The 12,937-nt window shown below is 53.3% G+C and overlaps 4 protein-coding genes across 4 annotated transcripts; 2 read left to right on the top strand and 2 right to left on the bottom strand.

Annotated features, from left to right (window-relative positions):
- Positions 1-347: 347 nt before the first annotated feature.
- COCVIDRAFT_29779 (hypothetical protein) lies at positions 348-4,430 on the top strand (the record flags this gene model as incomplete). The annotated part of the gene is made up of 3 exons (XM_014697439.1): positions 348-850; positions 906-4,371; positions 4,422-4,430. 3 exons carry the CDS (start codon positions 348-350, stop codon positions 4,428-4,430), a joined length of 3,978 nt encoding a protein of 1,325 aa, XP_014552925.1.
- Positions 4,431-4,773: 343 nt separating this feature from the next.
- Positions 4,774-5,827, bottom strand: COCVIDRAFT_40979 (hypothetical protein; the record flags this gene model as incomplete). The annotated part of the gene is made up of 2 exons (XM_014697438.1): positions 4,774-5,159; positions 5,239-5,827. The coding sequence occupies 2 exons, from the start codon at positions 5,825-5,827 to the stop codon at positions 4,774-4,776; spliced, it is 975 nt and encodes a 324-aa protein (XP_014552924.1).
- Positions 5,828-6,585: 758 nt separating this feature from the next.
- COCVIDRAFT_109046 (hypothetical protein) lies at positions 6,586-8,525 on the bottom strand (the record flags this gene model as incomplete). The annotated part of the gene is made up of 2 exons (XM_014697437.1): positions 6,586-8,294; positions 8,342-8,525. 2 exons carry the CDS (start codon positions 8,523-8,525, stop codon positions 6,586-6,588), a joined length of 1,893 nt encoding a protein of 630 aa, XP_014552923.1.
- Positions 8,526-9,447: 922 nt separating this feature from the next.
- COCVIDRAFT_109028 (hypothetical protein) lies at positions 9,448-12,668 on the top strand (the record flags this gene model as incomplete). Its single annotated transcript, XM_014697436.1, has 2 exons — positions 9,448-11,679; positions 11,727-12,668. The coding sequence occupies 2 exons, from the start codon at positions 9,448-9,450 to the stop codon at positions 12,666-12,668; spliced, it is 3,174 nt and encodes a 1,057-aa protein (XP_014552922.1).
- Positions 12,669-12,937: the final 269 nt, after the last annotated feature.

Genomic DNA, 12,937 nt, shown 5'->3' with positions numbered 1-12,937 from the left:
TCTCTTGGCACAACCGTAATTTACAAGCGGCTGGCGGCAATTCCACGCTATTCTTCTCACCGGTGGCCTGAACCTCGGACGGTGATCAACACTCAGCCCTTCAGCGCCGGCAAGGGCTGCATGGATGACTCTAAACGCGAAACGCTATCAGTTTGTAGGCGCAGCGCCCTTTGATCTAAAATACCAAACACCACGCCTAAGGCTTCTGAATACCCTTTCTTCCGCCATTTTCTGCTCACACCCTTGGAGCCCGTGATCGTCAAACGTCGACCAAGACGCAATAAAGGCGCCTTTTCTACCGACGCCGCCCTCTTGACACAGACCATCTAGGAAACATCATCAACGACATGGATCATCAGGGCGCAGGATTCGCCTTTGATTCCAACATGGATTTCAGCAACATGTTCGCGGCCGCGCCCGAGACATTGTTCAAGCCAGCGGATAACACTTCTGGCTTCTTCTTCTTCGCTGACGAGGGCATCGACACCACTGCCTCATCCTTTATGGATCCCATCACACTAGGCACCCCCCAACAGGGCCCCTTCGACATGAACATCCCATCTGCTGCGAGTTACTACCCACAAACTCCAGCATCACAGTTTCTTGGCTCCGTCCCCACACAGCTTAATACTTACGGAAAGCGCCCACTACAGCTCGAAGCCGACGACTTCCCCCAGTCCAAGCGTCAAGCAAGTTATGACTTTCCTCTATTCCCAACACCACCCGCCACAAACACCACCTCCAGTTGGGGCCTGGAGGCCACTCCTTCAACTACCACAGTAGAAGGTCTGTCGGATGAAGCGGCGGATGTTTGCGCAACATGGTTTACCAAGTTCAACGTGCTCCCTGGGTATGCACCCCCAAGTCTTAGGCATCCTCACCTTGATTTGCTAACAGCCCTTGAGTGACCGACACATCGATTCATTAAGCCAACTCACTGGTGAGTCGGCAGATGCGATCCGGAGCTGGTTTGGCCAGCTTTTGAAGCAGGGCATGGGCAAGGGAGGCCCAAGTGACTCCGCTTACAAGTCTCAAACCGCACACATCCAGCAGCAAGACTCGTCCTGGGATGATCACACCTACCAGACAGACCTTCTGCAGGCCTCGCCATCACAACCACTACTACTGGAGCACATGACTACCCCGGAAATCTCATACAGCCAGGACAACGTTGTCTCAACTACCGTCCAGCCAGCCACCGCTACCAGAAGCTGCAAGAAGCGCTGCACACCTACCGATGACCTAGAGTTACTTGGTCGAGACCCCAGGAAAATCTATCAGTGCACTCGGAAGTGTGGCAAGCGGTATGGCCGAAAGAACGACTGGAAGAGAAAGGAGGAGGAGGGCTACCCATGCAAGTCGTGGGTGTGCAGCCTATGCATCAGTGAAGGCGTGGAGAACGTCAAGCCATGCTACAGGAAGTACCATTTCGTGCAACACTTCCGAAACATCCACGCCGATGTTGACCCTGATCAATATGAAGAGGCGAGCGTAGTATACTCGGAGACAGAATTCCCACGAAAGTGCGGATTCTGTCGTCACCGATTCTCGTCGAGACAGGAGCGAATTGATCATATTGCAGACCACTTCAAGCAGGGCAAGTGCATGCTCGACTGGCGCGATGACGATGACAACAATGGTGGCGATGATTCCACCGACGATGACAACGACGACCGACCAAGTGGAGACGGCTTCGATGGTAGCCCTTCCTTCCAACCACCACCCTTCCATCCACATGGCAACAACTCCAAGCCTTCCGGCGATCAGGGTAGCAGTGGTGGCTCTTCAGGGCAACCACCTCAGGGTGGTTTCTTCCACTTCCAGCTCTCACAGCTTGGTGAGAGCCAGCGGTATTGTGCGGTCAAACCTACCAGACTCACTACACTTTCGCCGAACATCTCTCCGTCATCAATCTCAATTGATGTCGATGGCACGGCACTACAAGACGAGGCGTTCAAGCCACAACATCCACTCGACAGGCACGTTCCGACAAAGGGAGACTACGAAGCTGCTCTGGCCGGAGATGCTTTCGCCCAGCCCATAATTAGGGAAGGTGGGTCGTCGCAGGATGAACGAACTGACAAGCGTGGCTTGGAGCATACGTTTGGAATCAATGCCACCGCTAGTACCGAGATTGAAACGCTGATTTCGACTCTCGTACCTTCTTGGAGCCAATTAGGAGCTTCACTAGAGGCATTGGCAACGAGCGAGGAAACTCCATCTTCTGAGTCATTGCCAGACCTAACAGTAACAGCACCTTCTCAATACAGCGATGCAACAGACCAACTATGTAGCCGACAGTCTACTCCGCAAATGCCCAAGTCCTCACGGGCCTTCCACAGTATCAAGCTCCTTGGTGCTGGAGGCTTTAGCACAGTCGACGAAGTGAAGCATCAACAAACGGGCCTACGTATCGGAAGGAAGACACTCAAGAATCGCAACCAGACGGCACTTGAGGAACTCAAGAAAGAAGTTAATGTCCTTCAAAAGCTACGTCACCCGCATATTATTCGCTTCCTTGGAGCCTACTCAAAGGGTGACAAGATGTCGATACTGCTTTCGCCTGTTGCAGAAACAACACTGGCAGTCTGGCTTGATCGGTCAGCATCACAACGACCTGCCAACCTGTTCGAGACCGTTATGAAGATGTTTGGTTGTCTCTCTTCCTCTGTCAGGTACCTCCATGAGCAGCGACCTGTTGTTAAGCACATGGACATCAAGCCCCAGAACATCCTTATTGTCGATGGCGATCAAGAGTTCCCGCACGTCATCCTTTCCGACTTTGGTGTCAGTTGTGCTGAAGAAGAATCCGACGATCAATCGCGACCCTGGACACGCCAATACATCGCACCTGAGGTCGTCGAAGGCTTCACTCGCAAGCAGGCTGCCGACATCTGGAGTCTGGGATGTGTCTTTGCAGAGATGGCATCTGTTCCATTGAGTCAACACAATCCGGAATGGTCAGCCTTTAGCAAGGAATACAATGGTCGCACAGGAACGTACTACTGGCAAGACGTACCAGACGTACAGAAGAAGCTCGCCATGTTCTTTGACTCAGCAAGGGGTCCAGCTGAACTGCTCCTTGTACGCGCACTCCAAGCTATGTTGAGAGCCCAGCCTGATGAGCGGCCGGATGCGGCATCGCTCACAATGATCTTTGCTCCTGCACCGTGCTGTCTCAACTGGCCGAACGACAAGATGACGTTCCCCGGCCCGCATGAGGAACTGCTAGAGGTAGAGAGATTTGGGAAACACCACTGCATTGATGGTAATACCCAGCCTCATCTGCATGACAAGGATGCGAACGACTGTTCTGACAATGTCCCCATTGCAAAGACCTGGCTGGATGATTGTTTGTGCACCCACAGTGCCTGTCACCACTTGTCTTCGGGCTACTCCACCGATCTCCCTAGACGCCTAATTGATATCCTTCCGGAAGGCAAGGCTAGCAACTACGTTCGCGTCGTTGAAAGCAAGTCTCACGAGGAACAGATGCAACATGTTCAATATGTTGCACTCAGTCACGTTTGGAGCGACACCGAGCCTCTACTTTCAAGCAATTCACAATCGAAGATGCAATCTGAACTCGCACTGGAAACACTGCCTAGTGCAGTAAGAAATGCGATTTCAGAGGTGCAACGTCTCGGCTTCCGATACTGCTGGCTGGATTCACTCTGCGTGCTCCAGGATTCAGATCAAGAAAAGGAACAAGAGTGCACAAACATGTCTTCAATCTTCCGCAATGCGGTCCTCACTGTCGTCCTTGACCAGCTGGCAAACCCCAGCACAAGCAAAGATGTTAAAAATGCAACCGAAGATACACAGTTTACCTCGACAATTTCTCCCATCAAGAATAGGAACACAATCGCGACTCGCCTCCCGGCCTCCGCCCTGCTGCCCCCTTCTATCCTCACAGCCCCCAACCTGGGCTGGGATACTCGGGCCTGGGCGCTCCAAGACCGTCTCCTGAGTCGCCGCTTCTTGCACTTGGGCGAACAATCATACTGGGAATGTAACACCCTCAAAGCCTCCGAGACCTTCCCTCGCGGTCTACCCGCGCTCCTTTGGGAAAAGGTCCACACACAATGTAGCGATGATGCCGAGGAAATGCGTGCACAAGCAAGCAATGCATTTCCTAGTGCAAAGATCTTCGCCATGGAATTCGACGATGCACACAATGCAAGCACGATTCCCCATCAGAAGCCCGCCGAGCCGCGTCCGCCACTGCCACCACTGCCGAGTGCCAGTCGTTTACGCGACTGTCAGTGGATTAAGAAACAAGGCGATGATGCGGCTCGGGATGCGAATGCGGTGCTAGCGACGCTGGGTGGGCGTGCTAGTTGTGCGGAGATACCGCAGTTTGATGATGGTGTATGTGTGTGTTGTAGTGATGGATGTAGTAGTAGCATGGCTATATGTAGGAGGAGTAGGAGTATGAATGGGAATGCCGATCTGGTGGAAGCAAATGCGAATGCAAATGCTAGGATATGGGGTGAAGGCAGTGGAGAGGTATTTGGCGATGCTGTCCACGCGACTGGACTGTCGTAGTCCGAGGGGTTTTTCATTTCATCACGCAGTTTCAGGGTCAAGTTTCTAGTTTCTAGTCTCGGTATTAAACCGAATCGCTTCTTTCATAGTTTCCTTTTGTATTCAATATACAAAGTTGTTTCTCCTTCAATCCCATCATGGCTTTTTTTCCCCTACGATTCCTTGAAACGCCAAAGTGAACTATGCTTTAACCTCACACTACATTTAAAAAAAACTTTCCCTTCATCACGCCTCGGGCCTAACCTTCCCCCTCCTCTCCCTCATACCCTCGACCCTCTTCCGATCCTCCTCAAACCGTCTCTTCAACTCGCCCTCCGCCTTCTTCCTCCTCTCACGATTCTGGAACCGGTAAAAGTCATCCGTAGCCCGATGATTCCTCTTGCGCTCATCCAGCTCCGCCTTCTTCTTCTCCGCCTCCTCTAAGCGCGCAGGTCCCACACGTCCGCCACGGACAACAGCCACGAAGCCATCTTCATCCGGTACCGAGCGGGCCGTCTTGCGAAGTCGATTGCGCATCGTTTCCAGGGCGTTGAATTGGGATAGATATGCATTAAGGCTAGCTTGAAGCGAGGAAGGCGGTGGGTACATGAGATTATTATGCGCCTTGTAACCTATCGTATCATCGTTAGCTCCCCTTGTAACCAACTTCACAAATAACGAAAAGAAAAATAGTGGGAAGAAAAAACTTACGGTCAACCCCCACCCCCTCCTCCCCCCTCCACACCACCTCCACCCCCTCCTTAACCACCCTCTGCACCCCCCTCACCGCCCCCCTCGCACTCTTCCCATCCACAAACACCACAACCCCCGCACTCCCACTCCTGCGTATCCCACTGCTCCAAAGCGGGGGTAACGCACTCTCGGCATCCTCCACCACACCCTCCGCTACAATCTCTTTATCATCCACCCCCCTTTTCCTCTTCTTTCCCTGCATAGCAGCCGTGCCGCCCGCCTCGCTCTTCCACCGCTTGTGCAACGGCTCCGCAGGCACAGAGGCGTCAAAGTCTACGCGCTCGATCATTGAGCCGCCGAGTTGCGAAGAGAAGAGCGTGCGGAGTGAGTTTTCGGAGGCGTCGGGCGGGAGGTTGGCGATGAAGAGGCTGCGGTCTGAGGAGGCGGTTGGGACGGAGGGCGTGTGCGGTTTGATGTATATGTAGTGTTTTGCGACAGAGCATTGGTCGGGGAGGCCTGGGAGCGGGGGGAGGGTGAGGGGGAGGACGGTGAAATCTGCGACGGTTTTCGGGGGCGGTTTGGCGGTTTTGGTGGGTTGCGGCGACATGGTGGGTAGTGGGTGATGGGTTTGCGCTGGGAGGTGAAGGGATCAACTGGAGGTGTTGTTGAGAATTGAGTATTTTTTAGCTTAAGCGCATGCGATGCTGATCCAGGCGCTGAATAGGGTATGCGCAAGGGAGTCCGCGATTGCGTGGTGGAGGTGTTCACATGTATGCGCTTGAAGTGGTAGAGTTCGTTGCTGGTGGACCTTCTGCGGTCACGAAATTTTGGCAGGGTTGGCACGGGCGCCATCTCTAGCTCCGTCACCAGCGCCGCGAGGCCAACTACTAGCTTCGTAGGTAACAGCATTTGTGTGAATACCATGACGAATCATCTTAATAATCAAAATACCAATTGCTGAGAAGATCAACCATAATGTATTTCTGTGCTAGACTAAGAATTATAGATTTTATAGCGAAACGCTCTATGCGAGCGAACCGTGGAGCAAAAATGTGGATATCAATAAAGTCGTTAGGCGTAAAAGACAGAAGTAATGATACCCTCAGCATGAAGAGCAAGCCCAGGTTCCAAATTGGTACCTTGATCCACTCTAACTGCATAAGCAGGGAACAGTCGTCAAATGCGTAACTGTCGAGCTGAGATAACAGGTGCAGGAGCATGCAATAGACAACGTTAGGCCAAGCTTCTACAGTAATGTAATTCGGGTATAGGTAACAATGCCGCTATGCAGCCGAGAATAGAAAAACCAAAGAGCGGCATGTAAACATCATGACGAAGTCTTGTAACCATAGAAACGTGACTGCCTTAGTTGAAACCACCCGGAATGCTCTTGATAGGAGATTCTGGGGGCGAATGGAGAGCCTCATTGTCTGCCTTGTTGTGTTCTGGCGATGGCTCGTGAGAGTATTTGGGCTTGAGTCGGTTGCCAATCTGTTCGAGTCTGCTGTCCTCTACAGAAGACAAAGATGAAGTCGAGTCTCCACGCATGAGGGAAGGAGTTGAATCCGGGCTATGCTTTGGGATAGTCGGAGAAGGCATGGCTGATGTTGTGTTCAGTGATCCATCTGAGTTGGTCGACATACGGTTGCGGAAGGGATTCCTGGCAGGCAGGGCCGGGGCAACGGGCTTCGCCACTTGGACGACGCGTGCACGAATTGCCTGCGGGGCTGCTGCCTGATGGATCTCATGAACAATTGGCTCCTCTTCGAACTCATCATCATCATCATCCTCGTCCTCGTCATCTTTGTTAAGATCCGCATTATCATGTGATGCCTCCTTCCGGAGAGAGCCGTTCGATTTGTCATCAATAGCCTTGCTTGATTGAGGCTGTGCTTGAGGTTGCGGTTCAGGAGCTGTAGGAGTAGCCTCTTCGGGCTTCTTTTCGGCACTCGTTGGTCGTGGCGGGGTAGGGTGTTCGATCGTTGTCTCGGGTATCTCTATCGTGGGAGTAGTAGGCGTAGGTGCGACGCTTGTTCGTGGTGGTAGTTTCGGGGCCGGTTTCTTGATGGTCGGAGGAGGTGGTGGCAGATCGTCGGTCTGCGTGCTCATATCAACCGTTGGTGCCCGAGGCTCAAATACGCTGCTGATGTTACTCATTCGCCAGCTCGATGGTCGGCTCCCGGCAATGCTCGACCGGTCCATACTCCTACGATATGTGGAGTTTCTAAAGGTGTTGTAAATAGGACTCGTCGGGCTGGGCTTGAATTCGAATTGCTCGCTTGATGGTCGGCTGTGTGTTCCTGCTTCCCTGATCTCCAGACCGGCCTCTTGTAGCGCAAGCACACCAAATGGATCGGGATCAACAGCGTCCGGGATGCCAAAAGTCTTCTCTTCGGGGCTTGTGATCTCAAAGTCACCCGGCGAAGCTTCGTCTGGAATCAAAGACTCATCGACATCGGTATCGCCTTGGGCTGATTTGAGTGTTTCCAGGAGTCTTCTTGTCTCTTGAGGTACGTGCTGCACTTTTCCAGCCAATATGTCCTTCACCCCTATGCGCTCGCCATAAAAACGCTCATTCTCATCAGTGCGTTCGATGACAATGGTTCCGTCTAGTTGAAGGCCGGCATAGAATCCTCGTGACTTGATGTAGGTGAAGAGGGGGGACTGCCGTTTGTGAATCTCGGTATCCAGCATGGCCCCAACACCAGCTGGACCTGCGACCGCGCTGATTTCCCCGCCCAGGGTGCATCTCACTGACTGAAAAGCCTCCAGTGCCTTGTCTGAATTGATGACAATGACACAGTCGTAGATGTCCACGCCTAAGAGAAAGCCCACGCCGACTGTATGCATCATGATGCCAGAGGGCGGTGACCATGTGCCGTCCTCTTTTCGCGCAACAAGTATACCGGCTCCACCGGATCCAGAGACCCAAAAGCCTGTCCGCATGGTTGTGAAGATGCAAAGACCTTTCGCATTTTGTATGACCTTGGACGGGATCTTCTTGAGCACTTTCTGCTTCCCTTGGGGCACATTGGCGGTGGCGGGTTGGTCTTCTTCCTCGTAGAAGCCATCCTCTGTGACAGGGTCAGTGAATGCGGGTGGACATGTAGCGGTGACATACTGCAGAAACTCTTGAGAATGCGCGCAGCCTTGTCAGACTCAATGTCGAGCGTCGTGGGCCAGAATGCCTCGGCGCCGACTCTGTTGGATAGGCGGTTGACGGGGGCACCGAGTTTGTCGACCCAGTTATAGACCTTGTCGAAGCCGGCTTTGGACTGGGTTTTCGTCTTGGACCACAGGGCCATGTTGGCGGGCTGACTACGTCACAGGCTGACTGGGTGCTAGAGGTGGATTTGAGTGTAACTACACATGGATGCAGAGCATGGAAGCGTGATGGATGGTCCAAGGGAAAAGCAAAGAAGGAGGGCAAGAGTCGGAAGCGTCGGGAATACGTGGTTGAGCAGCAGGCGACGACCGTTTTTCAGTTGCGCGGTACGTCAGCCGATGCAGGTGGTGGCGCTGCTGTAGGATCGGGTAGTTATGTTTAATAATGGCCTGGACAGTCGCTCGCAGGTGACTAACCCCTGTATCTTACGACTCGGACGAATTCTTAGGTGCCGTCATCAGATATTGATTTACCAGATGCAGCGGGTCGTCGAGGCGATTCCAAGACGGCTGCTGCCCACCACTAGGAGGGGACATGCACGTCGCCTGATTCGTTGAGGAGGCTGGGTCGTGAGTACTAGCCACTCGTTAGAGCGGAGCCAGGAACAAGCAGAAAAACACGATGAGGTAGAGGCCCGTCCCAATAGGGTTTGGGCACATATGCGGCGTGAATCAGTTGCACGTGGCCCATGGATGGTCGGCCTGCCTTCTGCTCCCGTCGTCGTCGTCTGACGCTGGCTCTGCTGCCTGTCGCGGAGAAACAGTGCCGCCGGCCTCCGAGCTGGCAACGCGCCAAGACCGGGCCGGATCAGGCGCGTCGCTCCGAAGCTCACCAAAGTTTATGTTTTGCGACCGCGACCACGGGCTGAACAAGGGACGAACGTATATCTCCACTTCACTCGTTGCGGCCCGCTGGCGCGCATATGCTGCGAATTCCGTGATACTGAAATTACCGCGCCCAAAGTGCTAGTCGCATTGTTGCTTGCAGACTACTAAGTCGGTCCACTGCCCTACTAGCCTGTCCGACGCCTGGGGCCGCAGAGCAGCACACCAGCAACTGCAATGTTTCGTGTCCCATCTCCCACTCCACCTTCCACGCCCGGCCGCGACTACGATAGCTACCCCGAGCCTCCCCCATCGACAACGCCTGCTGGCCATCCGCCCGGCATGAACAACGGCTTGTTTGGATCGTCGCGGCCAGCCTTTAACCCCAACCACTACGATTTCGGCGCTACTTCATTGTTTGGAAGCTCACCGCCCAAGCATGATCTGCTTGAGGGCGTTGGATCGGGTTCAATGGGCACTTCGACTGTAGGCCGACCTCATGTCCAGCGAGGACGTCCCACCAACTCGAGCCAGTTTCGCCCAGTTAATGGCGCGCAAAACAGACATGCTCAGAGCACAAACGACGAGGATGACTACACCGACGAGGACGAAGAAGAGTACGACGACGAAATGGACGACGAAGAGGGTTCTGAAGAGGAAGAAGAACACTACTCGCCACAACGGCGCAACAAGACACAGAGCAGGTTCGCCCAGTCGACAGTGTCAAGGACGAGCGCAAACGACGTGGAGCCAGGACCTACCTTGGTTCGGCCAGGCGCAAAGCAAACTCAGTTTGACCTTCTTGCGCTTGCAAAGGGCCTTACCTCGGACGCTGGTCGATCGCGTCTTCGCGAACCTGACCATCTGATACTCGACACGGAGTTGTTGGTCGAGAAGGTGTATGAATCGCTGCAATCGGACTCGCCAGAGAAGAGGACCGAGGTGGTTGGCTCTGTCGCTCACGAGTTGATAGCAACATGGCGAGCCGCGTCCAAGTCGACCTCCCGAAACAACACATCCTCAAGCCGACCAGAAAATGTAATGGAGCTTTCGCAGACCACACAACTGGCAGCTCTTTTGCTCACTCTACACCACCCTCCCCAAGTTGGACTAGACCAGCGAACCTCTGCCTTGTCCTTGGTACCAGCGCGATCTGAATCGAAACAATACACGCCAATCCCGAAAGCCTTGCTCGACTGGCTGAATAGCACATTCGATGGCGGCTCTGAGGTGACTGAGGTTTTGAAACAGACTGGTGGATATTCCAGACATCCTTCTTTCTGGGAGGTTGTGCATGTTACCATCGCCCGAGGAAAATTCGCACAAACTTTACAGCTACTCCAGGGCGCGCAGCTTGAACATGCCGAAACAGCCGACCATGACGGACTGGGACGCGCTGGATACACCGGAACGCATCTACAATATGCAAACCACGCACTCCGCCAAGCAATCGACCTTTTGCGTGAGTGTCCTGCTATCGCATCAGAAGATTGGGACATTAAAGGACATGATTGGACTATTTTCCGTCAGCGCGTTCAGCAAACCTCTGTTGGCTTGGAAGACTTTGCCGAAGGCGAAAGCGCGAGCCGTCACTCTATATCACAGCCCTTTCAAGCGGCCCACTTTGGCATTTCGCAGAGTCAAGCAAGCTTCCAACTCAGCGTAGCGAGCCGGAAAGCAGAAAGCAAAGTACCGTGGTCTGTCTATGAGAACCTGGAAAGGATGTATCAGCTCTTGCTTGGTAACGAGGAGGAGATTCTTACCTTGTCGGCCGATTGGATTGAAGCGACCGTTGGTCTGACCATCTGGTGGAACGGAGAGGAAGAGGAGCTCGGGCTAGGCAGTCTGGCAGCTAGCCGTCGTTCCCTGATGCGGTCACAACGGGTTCGCCCTGTTGACGTGACGCCGGTCAAAGCTTACACTCAGCGCCTCTCTGCTGCGCTTGCGGCGGTCATACAAAACAGCGACGAGGATTTCAGCATAAACTCTGTAGACCGTTTCGAGGTGGGTCTAGCATGCGTACTAGACAACAACGCAGAAGGCGCGCTCCAGATTCTTCAGGGCTGGTCTCTCACGATCGCTTCCGCAGTGGCTGAGATTGCCAGCGCGGGAGAGTGGTTCAAGGGTGCAAAGGGCTTGTTGGATCAATTTGATCAGGACGACCTGATGGTTCTGAGCTATACCGAGCAACAGCAGCCAAAGGGTGTGACAAAGGATGACTTGCTTGTTACCTACTCGGACCTGTTGGCATCCAAGGGACAAATTACAGGCAAAGAAGGCCAAGAGTTGAAAGAGGGATGGGAGCTGGCTGTGCAGGTCCTAGGAAGACTGGATGATACTATAGCGGCGAATGAGCGTATCGAGCGGATACTCAATGAGCTACCTCTTGAGTCGTCGAGTCGAGTCGATAAGATCACTCAGCTATGTCATAACCTGGGTCTTTCGCAACATGCAGTCACCATTGCTCAGGTACGTCACCACTTTGGACCCTCACTTGTTGATGCTGACCATGATAGAAATACGCCGACCATCTCCGCACCAATACCGAGAGCTACGGCGACACTCTCCTCTACTATGCCCGTGCTCACGATGCATCGAGAATTCAAGAAGTCCTTCGTGTGCTCGTTGCCCACTGCCTGGTCAAATCAATGGCGTACCCTCCTCTGGACGAACTGGACGAATCTCTCAGCTCGCTAATCACCTCTCCTAAACAAGCTCTGACTAAGCTCGCCAACACAGACTCTGAAGCTGCATCATTGCTCTCCAATCACCTTAGTGGTTACGCGACCATCCGCAAGTACTACGACCTGCGAGATGAAGAGGTGCTTTTGAAGAATGGTCAGAAACCAGCACACCGACCCATGGCTCGGAAACGTGCTGCTGCCAATTCACTCATGGTCATCATCGCCAGTGCAGCGTCGAGCATCCGGGGAGGACTGTACGATCCAGAGATTGAGACCGTAGTCCCCGTCGACGTTTTGCTACCACTTCTAGGCGAAGCCCTCATCTTCGTAAACCAACCCAAACGCACTCTGACTCTTCGCCATCTCTACGACCTTCTCGCCGCTGTCGAGGACTTGGATACTGCGCCCAGTATGATCCGAGCGCAGTGTGAGGAAGTGCTAAACACTACCTTGCTATCCGCACACGACGCCAACTCTTCACCACAAATACCGAACCCACACAATTTCCTCACCAAGTCGACTTCTAACGTGACCACGGCTTCGAGCCAGTACTCGATCATCGGATCCGCAGACTTTGGCTCCACAGACGGCCAGAGCGCTGAAGGCTCCACGGTATTGGTCAAGGGCGGTCACGTCGATGACAGCAAGCGCGGCTGGGATTGGCGCAAAGGCTTTCCCCAAGGCGCAAAGAGCGACGATATCATCGCTGTGTTGCGAGTCGGTGTAGCACGAGAAATTGGAAGAGCATTTGCCGAAGGCGAAGTCACTGCTTGAAAACATTATCTCATGCCGACGAAGCTAACGTTTGGGGGGTAAGGAGGATTTGATACCACGACTGTACGAGTAGTTTTATATTTACTGCCCGTTCAGAACGAAAGATGCGCCTTGGTTGTTTTTCAGTAACTTGCATAAGGAAACTTGGGAGTAGGAAAGCGCTTGTCATGCACTTGTTGGGGAGGGTATTGGAAATTAAAGTAATGAAATTAGCGTTTGAAAGAGCATTTGATGTCTTGTCCTTTTTTGTGTTTTGAAGTGTGAGGATG

The sequence above is a fragment of the Bipolaris victoriae genome (genome assembly GCF_000527765.1).
Source record: "Bipolaris victoriae FI3 unplaced genomic scaffold scaffold_98, whole genome shotgun sequence".
NCBI lineage: Eukaryota > Fungi > Ascomycota > Dothideomycetes > Pleosporales > Pleosporaceae > Bipolaris > Bipolaris victoriae.
The sequence above is the reverse complement of the archived record's forward strand: the minus strand, read 5'-3'. Positions and strand labels throughout refer to the sequence as shown.